General features: G+C 30.0%; 4 protein-coding genes across 7 annotated transcripts in view; 3 read left to right on the top strand and 1 right to left on the bottom strand.

Moving 5' to 3' along the window:
* Positions 1–23,991, bottom strand: part of LOC145192415 (zinc finger FYVE domain-containing protein 9-like) — a 220,750-nt gene that overhangs the window by 76,774 nt on the left and 119,985 nt on the right. The window lies entirely within an intron of this gene.
* Positions 1,062–3,604, top strand: LOC149894644 (uncharacterized). Its single transcript, XM_090076682.1, has one exon. The coding sequence runs from the start codon at positions 1,737–1,739 to the stop codon at positions 3,552–3,554; it is 1,818 nt and encodes a 605-aa protein (XP_089932808.1). The 5' UTR covers positions 1,062–1,736; the 3' UTR covers positions 3,555–3,604.
* On the top strand, positions 10,606–16,550 carry LOC145192356 (angio-associated migratory cell protein-like). Its single transcript, XM_090092161.1, has 2 exons — positions 10,606–11,397; positions 15,451–16,550. Exons 1-2 carry the CDS (start codon positions 11,310–11,312, stop codon positions 16,521–16,523), a joined length of 1,161 nt encoding a protein of 386 aa, XP_089948287.1. The 5' UTR covers positions 10,606–11,309; the 3' UTR covers positions 16,524–16,550.
* LOC145192193 (uncharacterized) lies at positions 16,677–23,661 on the top strand. Of its 2 annotated transcripts, none has more exons than XM_080069387.2 (11): positions 16,677–17,631; positions 18,678–18,850; positions 20,305–20,692; positions 20,874–20,954; positions 21,125–22,030; positions 22,194–22,456; positions 22,601–22,664; positions 22,870–22,934; positions 23,017–23,277; positions 23,356–23,478; positions 23,581–23,661. In XM_080069387.2, exons 1-11 carry the CDS (start codon positions 17,532–17,534, stop codon positions 23,623–23,625), a joined length of 2,469 nt encoding a protein of 822 aa, XP_079925513.2. In that variant the 5' UTR covers positions 16,677–17,531; the 3' UTR covers positions 23,626–23,661. The 2 variants fall into 2 exon arrangements, with proteins under 2 accessions (XP_079925513.2, XP_079925512.2); XM_080069386.2 differs by having other exon boundaries at positions 22,598–22,664.

The following is a 23,991-nucleotide window of genomic DNA, read 5'->3' as shown; positions in this document are numbered from 1 at the left end:
TTTTCGATTTAAGCAGAAAAGAAGGCCGTGTATTTAAGTAGGCCATGAATACCTCAGTAATATTCTACCTTAAAGGGTAGGATATATGATATACCTTTGAAGGTAGGCAAAATGGTAGATAAATATGCCTTTTACGGGTAAAATTGTCTACCTTACTTAAAGTAGTAAGTTATACCTTGAGGTGTTTTTTTTCTACCTTAAATAAAGGTAGACTGAAATACCTTATTATGTAGGGTGTATTTTTCTACCTTAAGGGTTAGGATATGTGATATACCTTTAAAGGTAGAAATTCCTACCTTTTTTTTAATGTGTACTGTATCACAAAAACGTGCCTTAATCAACAGCCTTTTATAATGCTAAGATGTTCGATATTTCAGAATGCTAACAAACATTTCTAATTGCATCAAAATACGACATGTTGTACATACGAGTTACAGGATGTTTTAAAAGACACACGTTTTCAAAGTATTGGTATTCAGTTTCTGTAATGAATTCATTGACAAATATACTTTCACAATGTAACCTTCTAAATTAATAACGTCAATATACTTAAGTAACTACTTTTGCTTGTTAAAAACTCGTTTTCATATTTGAAAAGGTTGTAAAAAAATATATATAGTAATAGTAAAGTTTTGTTACGCATCAGCAAAGTGTTAATAGAGGTTGGTTTTTTTTTTTCAAGTTTGGTTTCAAGATTGGTCTTGAGCAGACTTGAAAATTCAAAAATTCTCGTTTTTCAAATCTGACTTCAGTTCAAATTCGCTTCTTGCATTCCGTTCAAGTCAGACTTGAGATTTGAAGTCTGACTTGAAATTTCAAGTCCGCTTCTTGCATTCGGAAGGAATTTTTGCTCTCTCAAGTCTGGTTTGAAGTCAGACTTGAAAACGGTTTGTTTTTGTCAGTTTTCAAGTCTGACTTGATTTGAAGTTCGCTTTATGCATTCGCTCAAGTCGCACTTAAGGTTTGAAGTTCGACTTCAAACTTGAAACTCGGTTCTTGCATTCCACCCTTAAAGTTTGGCTTTAACTCTTGACTCGCTTACTTCAATGTCTTCGTCCTTGGGAACGCACCTCTTCTCAGCATTTACAACAGTTTGGTAACAAGGAAATCGTTTTTTGCCTTTATTATGAGTCTTTTCGTGTACTAATAAGCTAATCTCAGTGTCTAAAAAACTCTAAATCTTCCTCAGGTATCATTTGTTTGTCCTCCAATGTTAGAGTTTCCTCAGGTGTCATTTGTTTTTCCTCCTATGTTAAATTTACATATGTCAAAAGGCTTATTGATTTTTTGCTATTTAAGGGGCTATCCCCCCTTAAAATTTCAAAATTTTCAAAAAAAAAAAAAAATTGTTTTTAACTACTTTTACCTGTGTATGATTATAAAAATTGTTTTAAAAGTAACACTTTAACCTATAACTATCTTAATTTGTCTATTTAAATAAACTCAACGTGATCTCAACGTGATATCCCTATCTCAACGTGATATCCCTAGCAACGCCATAGCAACGCACTTGTTTACCTTTATACACCCTACATTTTACCTTAATTAAACCCAAATGTGAGTTAAAATTGTCATGTACAAGCTTGAACAGCTTCTTTATGAATTTTTCTAGAATTTTTGTAAAGGTTGCTACTTCAAGTATGGCAATTTAGTGCTAATTTGCTTATTTGCTAATTTGCTAGGTTGCTAATTCAAGTATGGCAATATAGTGTTATTTTATCAGCTTAGTTCTATTAATGAAAATGGGAAAAAATTGTCGAGTGAAGCAACGTACACAAACTCACCGTAAAAGGAAAGGATTTATGGGAAATCTTGACAAATCAGTAAAAATTGATAGTACTTCTGATAATGTTAGTATTGAGTTGCCAACTATTAATCTAAATGATGCTAACAGCACTTGTGTTTTGGAACAAAATAATGAAAACTCACTTAATTTGTCAGCTTCGTCTCGAAAAGTTGAAGACTTAGAAGATACACTTATTTTGAAACCTTGTATATCTGGTTATTGTATCATTGATGTTGCTGTTTTAGTTTCTGTTTTTAGTTCTTTTCTGTGTCCAGAATGTGGTAGTCCCACACTCTCATTAGGTGAGAGATATAATAAACGACATGGTTTATCTTCCTTGTTATATCTTAAGTGTCAAAAAAAAGATTGCAACTATCTTCATCAGTTCTACACCTCTATTAACGATAATAATAAAAAAGGATTTGACATTAATAAGCGAATAATATATTGCATGCGACTATTGGGCCATGGATATGCAGGCATAAAAAAGTTTTGCACTTTTATGAATTTGCCTAAGCCTATGACCAAAAACAACTTTGAAAAACTACTGAAAGTAATTGCAACAGCTGTTAATACTGTAGCAGAACAAACAATGATAAATGCTGCAAATAAGTTGCGAAAAACATCTTTGGCACCAACTGATATTTGTGTATCTTGTGATGGTACATGGCAAAAACGAGGATATTCATCGCTGAATGGAGTCTTTTCTGCTATCTCTACTGTTAGTGGCAAAGTGTTAGATGTTGAAGTCATGTCTAGATATTGCAAAGGTTGTAGTATTAATCAAGGCCTTCAAAAGTCTAATCCAAATGCTTATGCACAATGGAGAAATTCCCATGTTTGTAAGTATAATTACCAAGGTTCTGCTGGTGGTATGGAGCCAGAAGGAGCAAAACGTGTTTTTCAGCGTTCTATTGATAATCGTCAGTTAAGATATATTCAATATTTAGGTGATGGAGACAGTAAAAGTTACATGAATGTTAAAAATACATACCCTGATATAGAAATTGAAAAACTGGAATGCGTTGGACATTACCAAAAGAGAGTTGGAACACGGCTGCGGAGTTTAAAGAAAAGAGAAAAAGGCCTTGGTGGTAAAGGGCGTCTTACAGATGCGACCATTGATCGCTTACAAAATTTTGTTGGAGTTGCAATCAGAAGAAATGCAGGTAACCTAAAGGAAATGAAGGCAGGAGTATTAGCATCGCTATTTCATGTGGCTTCATCAAAAAATAATAGCTTACATTTTCCACACTGCCCTACTGGTTCAGACAGCTGGTGCAAATACAATGCTGATAAAATAAATAAAACAACAACATATAAGCCAGGACCAGGTTTACCAATGGACGTTATTATGAAAGTGAGATATATATTTGAAGAGTTAAGTGAAGACAGTGAGTTACAAAAATGTTTGCATGGCAAAACACAAAATGCTAATGAATCGTTTAACAGAATGATTTGGGACCGTATACCAAAACAAACATTTGTTTCGCTTACCCAATTAAAAATTGGTGTATATGATGCTGTTGCTCACTTTAATATTGGAGCAAAAGCATCACTTGATATTTTTAAAGAACTGAACATGGAACCAGGCTTTCATATGATTGCAGGATGCAAAGCATTAAATAATGAAAGAAAAAGAAATGCTGAATATCGAATAAACCCTGAAAATAAGTCAAGACGGCAAATATTACGTGCCAAGAAGTTGAAAAAAAATGACAAAATAATTGAAAAAGATGGTGACTTGTATGTACCTGGTGGATTTTGAAAATTTGGATTTTTTTTTTTACCTATTTTATGAATAAAATATTACTGTAATTAAAGTTTTTACTTTAATCGTGTTTTTCTCAGAATAGCAATTTGTGGACCCCGGCCAATATATTTGGAGAACGGTATGATATTTTTTTATGAAATTTTCATGAAGCATTGTCCATATCATACTCTATGATATGAATGGAATGGATTTTATTTAAATTTAAAAAATAAAGTTTTTGGTCAATAAAATGATAAAAAATTTGATCCTAAACTTTGGTCGTCTTGTTGTGGTGGTGAGAAAAAGTTATGAAAAATCTGTTCCACTCATATCATAGCCCTACCTTATAACAACATTATGGTTCAATATGGAAAGGTGGAAATGAACCTATTTCTTTGTATTTTGGCCGGCGTAAAGTCATTTTTTGGTCATTTTAGGGGTATTTAGTGGTTACCATGGTAACAATATTGATTTTTTTAAAAAAGAGTTAGTACATTATTCTTAATTTAATATAAGCATGTTGCCAATAATCATTTTTTGTAAAAATGCTTAGATTTAAAATCAGAGGGGGGTACCCCCTTAAGAAATTAGTCTTGCCAATGTGAAGCTCTTGGCAAGACTATGCTATCCTATTTGAATTGCTTTTTTCATTGAATCGACGTTTGAACAATCGTTTTCGTCTGCAATAATCCGGAGTTTGCTACGTTCACTCAAATCAAAATCTTTTTTTCGATCATTCACTTTTACATGCTGATGCTGATGGTCCTGGGAATTCAGATGACGCAAATTCATCTGTATTTTTTTGCAGTTGAATACACAATTCAACCATTTTCCATGTTTTGATTTGAGTCTAATCATGTTACTATGACACTCTTCCAATTATTGTAGATAAACGGCTATAAATACTTTTTATAGTATTACATAATACTGCTTCTTGGTAATTTTGGAAAGTTTCTTTCGATCTCACATAATCGCATGCTCGAGAAACGTTTTAATTTGTACATAAATGAGTGTCAAAATAGCCAATTACATTTTTGATATGAACCTCTATTTTACTTTGATTTATTACAGCTGGAAACTTGCAATACCAATTGTTGAATTTGTTTACAACCTGCATGTTTTACAGTAATAAAGCAGGTAGGTGTATCAGGTATTTTTTGCAGCTACGGCAGGAAATCATAAGACATTCTTAATTATATTTTAAAATCATAACATATTTTTCTACCTGCCAAAAAAATTAATCAGGTACATTTTGTACCTACTATTGGAGATCACAGGATATTTTTAGGTATATGGATTATATGACATTTTTATACCTGAAAATTCAATAGATTAAAAGAGAGCTTTCTACTTGCGGCTTGAGATCATACAATTTTTTTGAATATATACATGCCACATTTGTACCTAAAAAAATGTGCAAAAAAAGTCCAAATTGAGACCGTAAGATTTTCTCAAAAACATATATACATCATATGATATTTTTGAACTTAATACAAGAAATATACAATTTTTCCATAATTTTTCTTATTTGATAGTCCTGAAAATCAAAAATGAAAAATAAAAAAATCTCGAAAATATGAAAAATTATTAGAAAACATGTCAAAAATTTGATTGTGTCGTATATCTTGATTAAAAAATTAAAAAAAAAAATTTTTTAATGTCCGAAGAGATGAAATTTAAGATATTTTTTCTTAAATTTTGATTTAACGAGGGAATTTTTATTCTTTGCCGTAAAATTGCTTTTCTAAAAAAAGCCTTTCAGAGTATGATTTACGATTTTTTTTTTTTTTTTTTTTTTTCGTAATTCTTGACTTCATCACTAAATATCTCCAAAACGGTATAGTTAGAATATTCATATTTTGAATTTTTTTTATCCAACGTGTTCTTAACAAAACCTTATATTCAAATATAAAAGTGAATAAAATGCAACTTTTTTGATTTTTGACTACCTTATTCCACGCTGTGTACTTGCTATTTATTACTATTTTACAAACTTCAAACTTGATGATTGCTAACACTTAATTCATTTTGCTTAGAGTCAATTAGCATATCTGCAAAGTATATCCCTTGCAACAAATTCAAAAAAAGTATGCAATTTTAATTAGGGTTTTATATTTTCAAATTATTTTTCCTTTGCATTGAAAAATACTTAAGAACTAAAAAAATTTAAGCAAAAAATTTTTTATTTTCAAATTTTTTATTCAAAAATTTCATGGAAAAATTCATAAAATATAAAACTACAAGAAAAAACTTTTTTTTTGAAATTTTTGAGAATGTACAATCATGAATTCCAGTTGCTTATACATTTTAAATTTGTCCTTAAATTACTTTAGTGAAATTTTTTACATTTGCGAGTTTTTAAAATGCATCTGAAGGAAAAAAATTATATGCCCTAACGATATATTTGTGGAAAAGTATTTCTAACTACGCATAAAGCGTTTTAATATTAAATGTTTAAATGCAACAGTTTTTCTTAAATTAGTAGAAAAATATCTTCTAGTTTATTTTCAATAAAAAATTAAAAAAAAAAAAATCAATTTAATAGTGCATGCATATGGACTATCCAATCTAAATATTTATTCATTTAATTTGTCTAAAATTTTCCAACACAAAAATTGTTTTTATAATCAGATATTTCATGAAAAAAAAAAAAAAAAACACTCTTCTTTCATGCTGTTTAATATAGTAACACGTGGGTTACTACATATGGCTTATTTATTATCAAGTGATTTATTATCGCAACCACAAGCCACTTTTTAGAAATAAAAGTCTTCATTTCTAAAAAGTGATTTGTGATTGGAATATTTTATTCAAAAATCTTCATTTCGATTCTTTCTTCTTATTTGATTGAAACTTAACCCCCCTGCAATTTCAGCATTGATTCCCAGTGAAACAGTTCTCAAATTGTCTTTCAGTTTTCAAATGGTGTTTTCGAAAATTGAAAGGTCAAAACATAATTTTATTGCAGTACTAAATAAAGTGTTAATCAAATGAAAATTTAAAGCCCAAACTTAAAACAAGCTTCAGTAAACGAACCTCAGCAAAAGAATTGAACCCAAACAAAATGCAGCAAACGAGTAATAACTTGATTTAACTGCAATTATTTGATTTGAGTTTGATACTTTTTTCCCCATTCATTCAATTAAGAATCCTCTTTATTCTTAAGCTACATTATAGCTTAAGAACAAAGATAATTCTTAATTGAATGTATGGAAAATCCTGCTTTTAAAAATGAGGATTTTCTGGCCAACAATTCTGTTAAAACCTATACTATTTAAGATAGTTTGAAAAAAAATGAGCATACGAAAAATACTAGAAAATCAGTAGTTTCATTGGCTCGAAGAAATTTTTAACACTAGATATTTCATTTTTAACTTGTTTTTGGCATACTTTTGATTATTAATGCTTATTTAAAATATTCTTTCAATGCTACCTCTAATTCAGACCTGAAACTTATCAAACCTTTAAAAATTCGTTGATTTCGCAAAATATCCAATTCAAGACGTAGAAGAAATGATATTTTTATACGTAATTGAAAGTTTTTGAAAACATGCTTGGTATATGTTTATGTAATTACTATGATAGAGGAGTAGAAAGAGAGAAATGCAGACGTACTCTCAAAGTGCCAATCAAAGAGTGGGATTCGTTTGTTGGGAAAAAGTAACGCAAAAATTAACTTGAAATACTTGATCGTGCCTACACGTTATTTTGCAAATGAAACTCGTAAAAAACAACTTGTAACAAGGCAATAGCAGTTAAATACATATAAAATGTCGAGAAAGACATGGAAAATTACAAAATAGATACATTTAATGATGAATATGACAAATTATATAAATTTGATAACGTTTTAAAAAGTTCTAATCAAAATAGTATTTTTTACAACGAACTGGCAGTCAAAGTAGATTGTTATCGAACCATTTGCAGAGCCGTTAATGTCAATGCTGCTCTAAAGATATGGGTATACTAAATGAGATATGATATGGGTATACTAAATGAATATATAAAGTATATATAAATATATAAAATATATAAAGATATGGGTATACTAAATGAATCAAGTATGCTTGATAGGAAAAAAGTAGAAAGAGAAATACGTCGTGTTGTACAAAAAAGTTAATCGTGAGAAAAAGACGATAAAATCTGAAGGGGTATTTAAAGAAGAGCACATTACAATGTTTGAGAACCAAGCAGAAGAATGTAGAAAGACGATAAAATCACAACTGAAGGGGTATTTAAAGAAGAGCACATTACAATGTTTGAGAACCAAGCAGAAGAATGTAGAAATTCCATTAGCGATGCAGCATAAATGACACTTCTCGCTGCATCGCTAATAAAATTTCTGTTTAACATTTCAAACTGGCAGCAGCGATTCTTTAAATGCTCTCTTTAGTGATGGAACTGTTGTAAACACTGGCATATTTGAACGAGCAATAAAGTTAATAGAAATAGAATTTGATAGACTAATGCAGTGGCTACTTTATCAGCTCAATTTAAATGAACTAGCGTTTAAGCTTGTATTTGAGTTGATCGATGGAGAAACTTCTGCTCCTGCACCATTTATTAGAGAAATTGGTAAAAAAATATCAAAAGATTTAAATAATTTCGCAATAGTTGCATTCGGAAAAATCAAGGAACTTTTCATTCCTGAAAATATCTTCAGTGGGTTCAGATCAAAAATATCTTTTTCAGTACCAATTTATCTATTGAATTAGAATAAGTTTCAAATAAAATCTCTAAAAATTCTCCCGAAAACATTCATCATGCTGGGTGGCTCACAAGAGTAAACCACTGGGTGGCTCACAAGAGGCTATCAATGGCGCTCAGAATTTTTGATGTCTTACTCCATTAATTAGATATGCAGTTTTGATGTAAAATGCAAGGAGTTAATGAAGCAAATTTTGAAACAAAGCTCATATTTTGCTAACCCAGAGAATATTTTATTGGTGTTGATAAATGATGTAAAAAAACAAGTTAGAACTACAGCTAGTGAAAAGATACCAATATCCAGAAATAATAAAGAAAAAAATATTCATTTAAACTTTCTACAACAACTAAACCTTGGAGCAGACGACTACTGTGAATTGGTAAATTGGACATCGAGGATGTCAACTTACCACCTATACTAAATGACTATTCATATGAAGATATTTTGAAAGCCACTGACATTAATTGAGTATTCCAAAATATCCTTGTTTTAGCAAGAATGTTAAAAGAAATGTTGGAGTTGTCACAAAAGCATCAGAAAATAGATATGGCTACGAAAAATGTCATAAATTTGTAATAAACTTGTTAGAGCCCAGGTTTTAAGTTAAATTTTGATAGGAACGACAATTTGAAAACGACATTTGAAAAATGACAAATTGAAATGACACATTTACATTGAGATGTAAACAAATATAGTTCTGTTCTTTGTAAAAGATTTTTTTTATATATATATGAAAACATAAGTTCTATTTGGTGCTTATCTGCTTAAATAGGCTGATGTATGTAAAGGAAGAACTTTTAAAGTTACTTCCCTTATAATAGACAGTATTTTAATACATTTTTGTAGTATAGTTAAATCATTAAAGTTATATGGTATAAAATAGGGTAACGCGGGGCAAAATGAGACAGCGGGGCAATATAATACAGTTCGCGTTTATCATGATGCCAGCCCTACAAATTATTATTTGCGAGATTTTTAAATATGCAGTTGTGTTCAAAAACTATTTTGTGTCAATAAAAATATATTGAGTCACTTTGAAATAAAAAAGTTGAGTAGAAGGGGGATTATTTCTTCCCTCGGCTTCGCAAAAATTACGAACTTTGAAGTGTTATTATATTTTTTCCTAGCCTTTTTTGATCTCACTGAGTGGAAAAGCTTTTTATATTTAAAAGTTTTTTTATTAGAATCTTTAGGCCTTTTTCTATCATTTCCGTTCTTTGGTATTTTATTTATTCAATAAAATAGTCAGGAAATAAGGCAATTTGATGCCAACATTATGCGGGGCAAAACGAGACATTCTGTTTGTATTTGTTTTGCCGATATCTAAAATTATGTTTATTTAATGTTTTACATTAAAACAACAAACATAGCAAATATTAATATTTACGTGCTGTAGATTTAAATTTATTATACTGCATTTACTTACTTTTTATTTTGTTAATTGAAATGTTTAGTTGTTATCCAATATAGAATTATGTTTACATAAACCTGATAAAATCGAATCACAAGTTAATTTGAGCACCTTATTACCATTGCCCTCAGGATCTTCAGAAAATATTGATTTTAATAAAACACCATGCTTTTCTAATATTGTACCAATTCCAAAGATCATTTTACCACCGAGAAAGGAAGAAGAAACACAGATAATAACAACATCACATTACAGACAATCACTATTTGAATCCTCTGAAAAATCAAAAAAGTTAAAAAAACGCAAAACAGAAAATAAAAATGCATTAGAAAATATGTGCTGTCAATAAATGATCTCTGGTTATCAAACCAATGCAGTTTTGCAACTCATATTTTGTAAGCTTCAAGTAAGATGGTAGAAGATTTAAAAAATATCAAGTTATTTTTCAAAAGTTATTTTTTCAAAAGTATTAGATAAATTAGTGCTTAAGTGTCTCATTTTGCCCCTCATTACCCTACAATTAAAATAAAAGTTGTAATATGCTTTTTCTCTAAAATGCTACTAAATTCAAAGTGCGACCACTGGTGTGTGACACAGGCAACACAGATCTCAAAGTTCCTATACATACGATATACGTATATATAGGAACCCTACACAATATTCTGTTAGTTAAAAAAATAAATTGACCCGCTAAAATAAACAGCCCTTTAAATTTCTTTTGTTGAGAAATAAGTAACTTCTCAACAAAAGGAATTTAAGGGGCTATTCCTCTAACATACTAAATTTTTACTCGTGAAAAAGGTTTACGACTGTATTCAACTTCATGACATTACTGTCCGCATTGCGCTCTAATCGAGATTCCAGCTTGAGAATCTATTGTAATACGTTGAATGTATTAAATGAGCAACATAAGTTCGTATTTAACAACAGCCGTGTGTCTAGCGGCTAACTTCAGTGGGCGCTATTTATCACACGATATAAATGCATAACCAGTTAGCTGTGTTAACAGTATTAGTTGAAATAAATAGGCTAGGGAAGTAAATTTCATTACATTTCTCCTAGATACTCACCTTTTTTCTGCAGATACTACAGATTAGAGCATATAGTTTATATAGGTTGATTGTGGACCTTGAGAAAAGCTATACTTTTTGCTTATGTTTACTTTTAGATTTAAATATAGTTTCTTAGTATAAGTCTATCTAGCTATACATAATATTAAATTTTATCTCTTTGAGGAGCTTTCAGAAGTTAAACTGATCTGTTTTTCTGTAAATATTGAGAGAAGACGGTATTCAAATTTTCATGGTTTTAAAGTCATAAACATTTTTTAGAATAAAATACAAAATTTTCTTTAACTACAATATCCCTTATATTGTCAACTTCTTAAAGTCTGGATTTTCAGGCATGTAAAAAATAGACTGTATACATAGGGTATATATTTATATTTAGTAGTTATGTACATACATGCATAAACATTCATAGAACTGCATTAAAATATTATAAATAGATTTAAGCATTCTGTATTCGTTTAAGAGATTGTTGCCAGGTGGTATAAGTTTACTGTAAAGAATCTACTAAAAAAATACAGAGATAAATTATAACAACTACTGTATCCTTTGTTCACTAACAGAACCTATTTGTACAAATACTTATGGCTCCTTTACCAGATGATAGTGATGATGAATACATCTTAGATGAAGATGCAGAAGTAATTACACTTGATGACAATGATGGTCCAGGTAAGATACAAGATATTTTTAAGTATTACATGCAGTCTTTACTTAACAGTGTTTATAGCTTTCAACCTGTGAAATGTTAAAAAAAAAAAAGAAAATATAATAAACATTTTTAAAATTACACAGGACAGTGGTATAAAACTTTAATTATTTAACTTGATTCTTATATTTTTGATAAACTGAGTATTTTTGGATTTAAAAATAGAAAATTTTTATCAATGGCATTTTTTAGCATTTGAATGTGAGGAACTCAGTATTTTATTTAACATCTGTACATTGTAATGTTAAATTATACTCTAAATTTAATTGAGTATAGGTTGGTAGTGATGATAAATGACATCTTCAGTATTGCTCTTTGTCTCCCACCTTATTATTATTCTTTACCTGCAAGTCTTTGTTTTCTTTCAGTCAACATAACCTCGATTTTCAACTTTTCAGTTATGCACTCTAAATTTAGCTAAAAAAAGGTTAGAAAAACTTTCCAGACAGTTTTTGTTTTTTGACATCTAGTGATTTTGTAATTAAATCATGGTTTATTAAGTCAAATAAAATCTGTATCTAAACAAATATACAATATTAGGATTTTTTAAAAAATATACTACAAAAATGTGCTATTAAAACACTGTATTATATAAGGGATATATCCTTAAAAATGTTTCCTTTATATATATCAGTCTCTTTAAGCAGATAAGTACCAAATAGAACATATGTTTTAATGTAAAAAACTAAACTGTAATTGTTTACATATTTACATAAATGCACCTTTTTAAAATATGATTTAAGTCACTTTGTGAATTATTATTTTGTTTTCTTGAATAGATGGATTAAAAGTATTAAAACATATTTTAACTTTTTTTTTTACTTTTATTGTTTCATTTCACATCTTTATATCAGTTATAAATAAAAATATACCAACCATTTCACTTTAATTAATCACAAGCTAATGAATTTAGTGAATAGATCACAAATTATTTTAAAAAGCTTGATAATTTGTGTACAAGAAAATCAAATGGTTCATAAACATTTTCTTCTTTCAAGAAATGATCTCAGGAGATTCGTTGGACAGTTGACACAGTTAAAAAACAGTTTGGATTGTTTGCTTCTTGATAATTGAAGTCTGTGAACAGAAATGCAGATCGCAAAAGCTTCAATGCTCACTACAATAAAAAAAGTTTTGTGTTCAATATTACAGTATAAATTCTTAGAAGAGTTAAGTTGTGTAACATAAATGAGGTGTTGAAGGCCATAGAGGCTTAAGCCTTAAACATTCTCAATTACATTTTATGTTGCCTATCATCTTTACTACTCAAAAATTCTGCTATTTATAGGATAATAGTATATACAGGGTGGGGCAGAGAAACTTGCTTATTTGAAACATATATTATAACAAAAGTATTGAATATATATAAATGAATTTTGTAATAGCATAATCAAGAACAAGTAAATTTTACAATTTGCCAGTTTTAAAGATGATATCACGCAAATGGCGTCCGTTATTATCAATACATTGTGTCAGTCGTGTCTGGAAATTGGTGTCAACTCTTTCCAGCATCTCAATAGGAATGTTGGCGACAGCTTCATGAATGTTATTCTTGAGATGGTTCAGGTTGTTGGGTCTGTCATGGTACACGATGGACTTTAGATGTCCCCAGAAGAAATAATCGCAAGGCACAAGATCAGGGGACCTGGCTGGCCACTGTAGATTGCCCCTCAAAGAGATCACATGCCCAGGAAAGGCTTTGCTCAAGAAAACCATGGATGTTCTTGATGTGTGCGCATGCACCATCTTGCTGGAACCAAACATCGTCCAAGCCCATCTTGTTCAGTTTTGGCAGGAAGAAATCCTGTAACATTGTCACGTAACGTTCAGATGTCACCGAAACTGTCCTCTCATTTTCTTCAAAGAACCAGGGATCAATTATTCCAACTTGGGATATTGCGCACCAAACAGTCTCACATTGCGAGTGTGGAGGTTGTAGGTGAAGTTCTCGTGTGTTTTCAGCGCTCCAATACTGCATCTTCTGCTTGTTCACAGCCCCAGAAAGATGGAAGTGCGCCTCATTGCTGAAGAACACAAGCGTGTCATCAGGCAAGTCTAGAAGGGCCCTACTCGCAGCCTCACAAGCATTGAAGTCCTGAGGAATCAGTTCTTGGGCAACAACAATCTTGTAGGGATGGAACTTCAATTCCTTATGAAGGATCCGTCTAACAGAACAAGCTGATAACCCAATAGCTGATGCATGCTTGTGGGTAGACCGTCAGGGAGACCTCAAGATGGATTGCTGCACCGCTCCGATGTTCTGCGGAGATCTTGGAGTCCTTTGGAGACCAGGCTTCTTCTTCTTTACATTTCCAGATTCCCTGAAGCTCTTCACCCGCAAAATGATTGATTGTTACACGGCCATGAGGTGCAACATTGAAGTGCCGACAAAATGCACGCTGTGTGGCGATGACTGATTTACCACAGGAAAAATATGCCTCAACCGCAAAAGCACGTTCCACGTTCGTCCATTCCATGACTACTGCAAAGAAAAAAGAATTTAATGTGGCTCATCATATAAACAAAATTTTACAGTTTGTGCTCTTGATTAAATCCCTTCTTAAAGTTATCGTAGCAAATCACACTTCAGGAAGGCTAATTCAAATAAGCAAGTTCCTCTGCCCCACCCTGTATTAGTATAAAAATAATGACATGTATTCATCTGGTTATAGTTTCATTTCAAAGCTTTTTTTCCTTTTTTTCTCCAAATTGCTTTCAACAGGCCTGGCCAGTCTAGCTTTTAATGCCTAAAAATGATGGTTGCAGCTTTAAGATCAAAACTTGTTTTATGTGTAAGTTCTCTAAGTTCAAATGTACACAAAAGTGTTGGTAAGGAGTTGACAGAACTTGCAAAGAACTTTTGAGAAATTCCATCTCCCTTGTGTATTCAAAAAGTCTTAGCAAAAACCATTATGGTTTATTACATAGTAATAACATAAGAAAGTGTATTACTTCTATATAATGTAGTCTCCATCACATCTTATGACATCTTTTAATAGTCATACAAATATTTTTGTTTCATTTCAACTTGATCAGCTGGTAGTGGCCTGAAGCACTGCAGTCTCCTTAACTTCCTCTGCGCACATAAAATCATAAAAATAATTAACAACATGTAATTAATCAATCAATAGGCCTATAGCCTTAATCTAAACTAATGCAACAAGTAGTCTAAATATTTGAAAAGGTTTCTCTGACAGCATAATTTATACTTAACCTGCAATTTATTTAACTTTTCTAACGTAAATGGGTTTTGCTGTATGTGGGGTATCTCACAATAATTTACACAAATAGTTGTAAGAAAATGAAGATGACCACTAAACAAGGAGATCTTGAAAGATCCTGATTGTCTGAGTAAATTTTCTATTGCTTTTTTATGTGAATAAATTATTTTTAGCATTTGTAGACATTTAGATTTTAATAGGCTGAGTTCTGATCAGTGTTCTAAACTATTTTAGATAAAAGTATTTCAAATACTCAACAAGTGTTGTAAATGCTCAAGAATTTTAAACGTATTTTTTAAAGATATATTTTAAATAATTGTATTAAAGAAACAATTTTTTAATGCTTGTGTTATAAATATAAATTTGCGAATGCAATTATTTCTTCTAAATATTCAGTGAAGATTTCACTTTTTCTATTTTCGATATTACCATCTCTGGGTAAACTAAATCCAGAAGCTCAATGAATGTATATGTATATTACTATTGATCTGTGGAAACAAAAAAAACAATTTTAAGCAATATTTGAATATACCACAGTTGAAAATTTACTACATATTTGAAATTTTTTTTTTTGGTTGTCTTAGTAGATATAGTTAATATTAATATATGTAATCAGAAAGAAAATTTGAAACTAGCTCTGCAGTTTATTAAAAAGTGATTCATATAAATGTATTATCCTAATAAACTAGCTATATATTTGTTAACAAAACTGTAACTTTTAAAGTGTTCATAAAATTTTTATTCATTATAAATTGTTTCATAAAATTTTTATAAAAAATTATAATTTGTTTATAGGTTTTGAAGAAGCAATGGATGATCTGGATTTTGAAGATAATTCGGACATAGAAAGTGATGATGTAAAGGATGATTCAAAAATAATATTTTCAAAACATGAAGGTTCTGTTTTCTGTGTGAATATTTCAAACAGTGGTAACTTAGCAATAAGTGGAGGGGAAGATGATAGAGCATATGTCTGGAATGTAAAGGATGGAGAAGTTGTTTACAATTGTGGTGGACACAAGGACTCTGTTATTAGCTGTGGTTTCAGCTCAGATGACAAGTACTTTATGACTGCTGATATGAGCGGTGGAGTTATTGTTTGGAATGCTCAAGATGGTAAACCAGTGTGGGATTTTAGTTGTTCTGATCTTGAGTGGTGTAAGTGGCATACTTCAGCCCATGTTCTGTTTGCAGGTACAGAGTCTGGTGAAGTATATATGTGGAAAATACCTAATGGTGATTGTAAAATTTATCAAGGTAATGGTTTGAAAGCAACAACAAGTAGACTATTAAATAATGGTAAAGAAATGCTGGTTGGTTATGAAGATGGAACTTTGAAGTTATGGGATTTAAAATCAGCTTCTCCATTGTTCTCTCATCGCGATGATGAAAGCTCAGTTCTTTGTGTAGCATCTCAAAAAAGTGGCAAGCTAATAGCATGTGGTTTATCTAATGGGAAAACAAAGTTGTTTAGTATAGAATCAAGAAAACTTGTTTCTATGCTGAAAACATTATGGACAGAAGAAGAAACCAAAGCAATAGAAAGTATTGCATTTTCTCCTAATGATGAATATATAGCTTGCGCTACACTTGGAGGAAGCTTAGAAGTTTGGGATATATCTACCCAGAGATTGCGATATGAATGTGCTCATCCTAGTGGCTTAAACCAAATTGTTTGGGATGATTCAGATATTATAGTTGCATCTACTTTGAATGGAGAACTGAAACAATATAATGGAAAGAGCGGTGAACTAATAAAACAACTAAATGGAAATTGTAGCAGTATATTAGACTTTGTGGTAAATAGAGATAGCACTTTGATTATAACAGGAGGTGATGACCATGTAGCAAGAATATATGAGAAATAATAGGATAAAATAAAACTAAATATCATATTTTTTAGTTTCTTTTAATATACTTTTTAAATGTTATAATAAAGAAAACTAGGTAATATTTTGTCATGATAATTAACTTAAGGAATGGCACATTAAATATTTAACTGTGCGCACATTAAAGCCCTGTGTGCACAGTTAAACATTTTTTAGCTAGAGATCTTAAAATAAAATTTGTCACATTTTTTGTTTTACCTTAAGAAAACCAGCCATAACAGAACAGATTGGAAAACCAGGAAAACATTTGTTTTGATAGGCTATTAGTCAGTGTGGAAATACAAGCAAACAATTAATTGCTCCTGGAATACAAAAATGAAGAATACAGACACAAAAAGACACAAAAATGTACACAAAGTAGTGTTTTTAATACTTTATTAAGGTTCAGAACAAATGTGCATGGCTTATGCCTGATCTGGCCTCTCCCTATTCCTACAAGATTCTGCAATTGGTTTAAAGGTAACTTCCATTTGGTGCTCTGGGTTATAAATCCTCCTAAAGATAACTTCTAAAATTGGTCCAATGGTTATTGGACCAATTTTAGAAGTTGTTTTGAAAGTCAAAGATGTTTTGAAAGAAATGACTTAGCAGAGAATTTTCATATAAACAGACAGGAACATTTAGAATACTCAGAACACTTAAGTTTTAAATTAAAGTTTGCAAGAAATTTCTGTTTTTTATACTGTTTTAATGTGCCAACTCTTATGTTAAATGTTGCCAAAAATTTTTTTAATAGTATTTTTTATAAAAAGCAATTTATATATACAAAAATACATACATACATACATACATACATACATACATACATACATACATACATACATACATACATACATACATACATACATACATACATACATACATACATACATACATACATACAGTTTTGTGTTAAATAATGAATATGAATTAATGAATGTAAGTATTTTAGTATTTAAATATGTATTTCAGTGTAAATAATGGTTCAAAAGGAGAGATTTTTTATGCATGAGTGAAAAAAAGAAATTTTCCTTCGAGGAAGGTCATAAGCGTGAGACACGCAAGAGCTATCAGCAATACCTGAAAGAGGTCTCTATGTTCAAATCAGGTATGAGTTTTTTTGTGGAATTTTTGTAATAAACAGAATCATATCATTTATCACTATAACAGTTTGTGACTGTTAAAGTTGTAATAGTTTTTTATTGTAGCTTATCTTAGGACTTTTTTGTAAAAATATGATTTAATAGCTTTCTGAAAAAACAATTCAAGAATCTTGTTAATATTCTTGAGCATGTGTTAAGATTTTTTAAAAAAGATATAACATAAATAGTTTTGCCATTTTTTTATGTAATGATATTTTTTGGAAGTTTGAAAGTTTATTACATGAGGGCTTCAGAAAATGATTTTTTTTTAAAAGTTGTCAAAAATATCTTCCTCTAAGATATATTCCTTTATTAGTGAAAAAAACTATATTTCTTAGGGGAATAAATGTTGATATTAGGCATCTGTTAAATTTTCACATGATGCTACCACAACCTTAAATCTATTCTAGAAGTCTTCGAGCTGGATATTGCAAGCTTATGAAAGAAATTGACATAAAATTATTGCTTCTTTTGTTTTATAACCAATTGCAATCCCTGTTTTTTTTCTGAATAAAACTTGAGTGAAGGAAAAATTCTAAAGTACTTGTTATTGATGGAGATAAACTAGAGAATTTTGCTCCTAGTACCTGAATTTATTAAAATTTTTGACTGCTTTAAATGAACCTGGAATCAGTGTGTCACATAAGGTTCATAAAGTTAACAATTGAGCATTAAGAGTCTTCTTGTGGCCTTGGTAAGTACATAATGCAAGTATCCTAAACTATTTGCAATGATTTTAATCAATTATAGGAGGAGCACGGCCAAAAAAAGAAAAGAAAAAGAACTACTGCACAATTTTTTTTCAAATTTGCAGATGAAGTTTGTTAAAAAATAAAAGTCAAAATAATCTTTTGCATTATTTTGAAATACTTGTGTTTCTCTTTGGAAATTAAAAGTTAACAAACATTTTAATGTATAGTAACTTTTTTTATTTGCTTAGTTTTAATAAATATAAAAATATTAAATTAGCTGTTAAATTGTAAATTATTCAATTAGGAACTATTTCTTTTAGATGAATCAAATGCAGAAATGGATGATGAGAGCATTCGAAGATCAAAGAGAACTCCAGTTCCAAAGCGTGGTTTCAAGCTAATTGATGACTATGATTCTAAAGAGACCCCTAAAAAAAAAGGGAAAGATACCTTAAAAGAAATTACAACAACAGAGGAAACAATGAAAGCTCAGGTATAAAGATTTTAGTAAGATAAATAATTTATAAAGAGTTTGTACTCAAGAAATTTTCTTGTGCAATCTTTATAGATTACCTTTTCACATTTCTTTTTTGTGCATTTTTGCATAATGAATTTGTTTGAGTAATTAAACTTTTTAAGCATGACTTTTATTTTCTCTGAACATCTTAATTGGTTAATTAATTTTAGGTAATTAAATAGTTATAATAATACAATTGACATGTTTTACAATTTTTTTTGTCAAACATAATTGAGTCAATATGGTCTTACGTTTTATATTCTCACAAAAATGATTTTGATTATTTTTTTACATTTTGTATAATCATCTTTGTTTGACCACTGTGCTTGAAGAAAATCTGTCAATGAGTCAAACTTTTGTTTAGTTGGCTTTGTTTTTTTCACATTACAAAAAAGTATCATTCTCATTTTTGTTCAGGGAACCTTTTTGTTCAGGGAACCAGGGATTTTGTATTGTAAAAAAGTTACAAAGTTTGGCTTAAGTTAATAAATGTTCTAAATATTTATATATCTGCATGTTTATTTTAATCATCCAATATCGGACTGCAACCTAATAATTATAATATAATAATTATATTATAATAATTATATTAAAGTTTAAACTCACCGGTTACTATTTCAGTTGTAGAATAAAGACAGGCTGAGTGTTAGTTTTGTAATTATTTGTTTGTCACCCAACATAAACCATTTTCTTTTGATTAGTTGATGTAGGTGTGTGGGTGAAAAAAGACTTTTATTTTTTAATTTAATTAAAGTACTAAAACATAATCATAGATTCATTCTGCTTTAAAAATATTTCATACATATCTTAAAGCTTTACAATTATTTTTTTTTATTGTGATTGTATTGATCTTATGTTAAATTTGAGTTGTGTTTCACCAGAGGATTAGTGTTTGGAAGTCTATAAAAATATTTATAAAATATAATGGAATTCTTACCATAAGTATGTTAACAAATGAACCAATTTTTTAAAAAATATTCTTACTTTTATGTCTTCACGTTTTTATTTTTTTATTTCTCATCTGTTGTTAGAATGTGTTCCACATAAACACATTTTAATTTATTTGTAGGTATTTTGAAAATTTCCTATACTTTCACTTGCTCCTTAAAATCCCTATTCAGTTTTAATGGAATCAAAAGTTAATAATTTTTTTTTTTTTGAGTTTTTCTAAAGAATGCATTTCTAAAGTTTTTCTAAGCTATTGACAATTTCTAAAGTTTTTTTAAGCTATTGACTATTTGTTTTCACAAACATATTCTTATACCAGTAGATAGAAGAAAATATACTAGTAAATAGAAGAAAACATTTTCATTAATTTTCAACATTAGTTTATAAAATTAAAACTAAAAAAATATATAAAAAGTTATTTTTAGTATTTATTTAATTAAAAATATAGTTTGTTATGCTTCTTATTTGCTTCTTATTTGCAGGCAGGATGTGAAAATAGTGCTCAAGAAAAGTCAGCAAACAGTATTGAGAATGTTTTAAGAAATAAATTTGAGGATAATGAAGATCAATCTTTTACAAAAGAAGATTTTATAGATGAACCTAGGCGATCTGGAAGAGTTAGAAAACCTAAGCAGTTTGAGAAAGATGATAATAATTCCTCCGGTAAACGGGGTGGAAGGAGAAAGTTACTTAATGAATCTGTAGAAGTTGTTGCAGACCCAGTTATAGAGGAGTCTCCGAAGAAAAATACATCTGTACGCTTATCAGGCAGTAAAATAGATAGAGCTGTTCCCTTAAATTCCAATGATGTACATCAAACACTGTCTGGAATTGAGCTTGTAAAGTTGAGAAGAAAGCAGCCAACTGATGGTTTTTTGTTATTTTTTTTTAAATTTAGTTATATGCTGTTATTATTTATAATTAATAATAGAAAATTAGTAATAAAATTTTTTTAAAATTATTACAGTTTTTATAAATTGACAGTAGTTTTTTAACAAGTAGAGATATGTTAAATAAAAAAATATTTATAAGTTCAGATATTTATTTTTAGATCCTGCATTGAAAAAAGGTTCTTTTAAAGAGAGAAAAATGGTGAAAAAAAATACAGAAGAAGAAAAAAGTTCTAAAAAAGGTAATTTATCAAGAATAAGCGTTCTACATAGAATGTCCTAAAAAAATTATCTAAAAAAACATGTTTTACATAAAAAGTCACATAACAAATTATCTAAAAATAAATATTTTTAAATATAAGTTTTGGTTTTGTTTAAAAAAGAAAATTAAAGCTTAGAACTTATGTTTTAGGTGAGCAAAATGATGGAAGGCTCTCTAAAAAGAGTCCTTTAAAACGAAAGCTTGAAATAGGAGATGAAAAATCTTTAGAATCTTCTATATCAGCTGTGCGAAAAGTAAGCAGGAGATTGAGCCAAGAAGAAGCTGCTCCAATTAAAAAAGAAGTTGATGAGCCAGTTGCTGTGCAAAAGAGATCTTATGAAAGTTATGTTTCTACAGGTGGTAAAGTTGTTGAGCAATCATTATATCTTCCTGTGAATCCACCCCTAAATGAATCCACCCCTGAAAAACTACCAACTTGTAATAAAAAGGAAGAGAAAATTTCAAAGAAGTTCAAAGAAAAATCTGTTAACAAACCATCAAAATCCCACAGGAAACCTGAAAAGCTGATTATTTCATTCAAGAAAAATACCTTAAAAAGTAAGTTTAAAAAAGAAGGGAACTCAAGTTATCAACCAATTCATTCATCACAAGAAAATGAGTTCGTTGAAGCATCTCTCACAACAGGATTTCTTGAAGAGAAAACTGTTTCTGAAGAAATCTTGGATACGAAACAAGTGCCTTTAAGTTTGCCTAAAGATGTAGACTTGTCACTTGCTGGTGATCCAAACAAAGCTAGGAAAAAGAAGAAGAAAAACAACACAGAGAACAACGAAAAGATTGTTAGCAGTGAAGTGTTTTCTGTGGAAGATACTCACATTTCCAAAGTAAAAAAAAAGAAAATTTATAAGCGAAGAAACGGAGAAAAAGTTTTGGTGCGAGTTATAAAGAACTACTGTAATCGTGATGGGCAAGTTGTGAGAACAGAGTCTATACATATTGATAACACTCAGAATAGTTTGAAGAAAACTCTTCAACACGATACTGGAAAACAGATACCACTTCCAAAGGATGTTCTTCCTGAAAGTTCAGTATTCGGTACGTAAATACTAAATCTTTTAAAACTTTTTGCATGCTAAATCTTTTAAAACATTTTAATCAATTTGTAAATTATATTTTGATCGTCCTATATTACTCTACATAATTTATGTATGGAACTGTCTCAAATAGTCATTATAGTTTTGCGTGTATTATTGCTCAGATGATTCTTGCGATATCAAACAAGAGGCCGGCACCGAATCAGCACCACTACCAAATAAAAAAAAAGTTCTCAAGTCCCAAAAAAACAAAATTAAAAAGCCATCCAAAGTAAAATCTCGTCCTGCTAATCGAGTTGTGACCAAGAATGGAAAGGTTGTTGGAAAAACTACGAAAGGAATGAAGAAAACAGGTGTGCCTACAATTCCCGATGTAGTTCAACCATCTTTTCCTAGCAGCCAATTGCACGAAACTCCTACTGAACCTGTGCGTGATGGTTTTTTACTTTTATTTTTTGTTAATGATACTGCAATTCTTTCCTGCTAATTTCATTTATAATTTTTTTGATGCGCAATAATTGAGGTCGAACTGGTATTTCGTTTGTATTTTGTATTTTTCTTTGCATAGAAGAATGCTTACAATTTGTTTTGTCGAAAATACAGAAGCTACGTAAAAGAACAGTACCCAGATGCAGGTTTTAAAAAACGGCCTTAACTTTCTTTTCATTTTCTGGATGCAAGTTTTTTTAATTTTGTTTATCATAGTTAAAATAGTTATTGCGGTAATTACGCTACTACAAAAGTTTTAAAAACGATTCATTTGGTAATAAAATTCGTCAATTTTTCGTTTTGTAAAACTTGATATACTTAAGTATGACCTGTGCTCTCGTTTATCATTAGACTTCTCAGAGATTAGTCGAAAACTAGCTAACTTGTGGCAAATGACACCTAAAGCAGAAAAGAAGGTATGAGTTTGAATTTTAACTTAGTTGAATAATAATACAAAGTATTTTTTGTAGTCCAAAGTCTTATTTTAAATTTGTTAAGGAACATCGGGATAAGTTTGCAGCTATGCAACCAAGTAATGAAATAAACAAAGAAAAAATGAAACTGGCTAGATTAAATACTCTTTCCCCGATACGTTGGTCTGATGCTGAATTTAAATATATAAAAGAAGCAATCCAAAAACACGAACCTTTTGATCTGCCACGCTACACAACAAGTCAACTCACCCCGTCTGATTTAGCAGCACATTTGCAGCTTTTGGGAGAGTCTCTGAATAGTATTGGTGCAGCGCTACATGAACAGGTTTAAACGTGTTTACAAATATTATGCTATGATTTTTTTCACTTTCATTTAATAATCTCAGTTTCTGACGTTTTTTAGTCGACAATGAATGTACACGGGGCTATGTCAGTTCTGCTGGACTCCATTTTGTGTGCTGTAGCACCTTTATCTTTTATTACATCGTTTGTACCCGAGATGCGTATAATCGAAGAAGAACGACAGGTAACTCGCTTTAAACGCTTTTTATTTTGATTAAATTCTATTAATGATATTTTGAGGAAAATAATTTTTTTTTCCTGTATTTTTTCTTTAAATTATTTTTAGGCGCGTATTTTAGACAACATTGCATACATTCTTCCGGGCCTATAAAATGTAGCTCTTTGATGCAAAGAGTAATTGAAATGATAACACCACACAAACTCATTAATTAGTTTTGGTGTTCTTTGGTTGGTGATATGCTGGTATTATTCCTTATACATATATACTAATATTTATTTTATTGTATATAAAATATAAATATCCTGTTAGAAACAAAAAACTTTTTTTTTTAAAAAAAAAAAGGGTTTTGGTTGACTTTTCGTTTATTGCTGTTGCTCTTCTTGGTTCCTCTGGCTTTTAATTATTCAGTCATTCAGTCTCCCTTAATCCTTTCATGCTCCAATTATCGTCCCATAACTAAATAAAAACCAAATTTTGTTTTTTTGAACCTCATCTATGACAATTATGACAAACAAA

Source organism: Hydra viridissima, unplaced genomic scaffold (assembly GCF_058129835.1).
Source record: "Hydra viridissima isolate aposymbiotic clone 2 unplaced genomic scaffold, HvirCarnegie_v1 scaffold_1, whole genome shotgun sequence".
NCBI classification, from domain to species: Eukaryota; Metazoa; Cnidaria; class Hydrozoa; order Anthoathecata; family Hydridae; genus Hydra; species Hydra viridissima.
The sequence above is the reverse complement of the archived record's forward strand: the minus strand, read 5'-3'. Positions and strand labels throughout refer to the sequence as shown.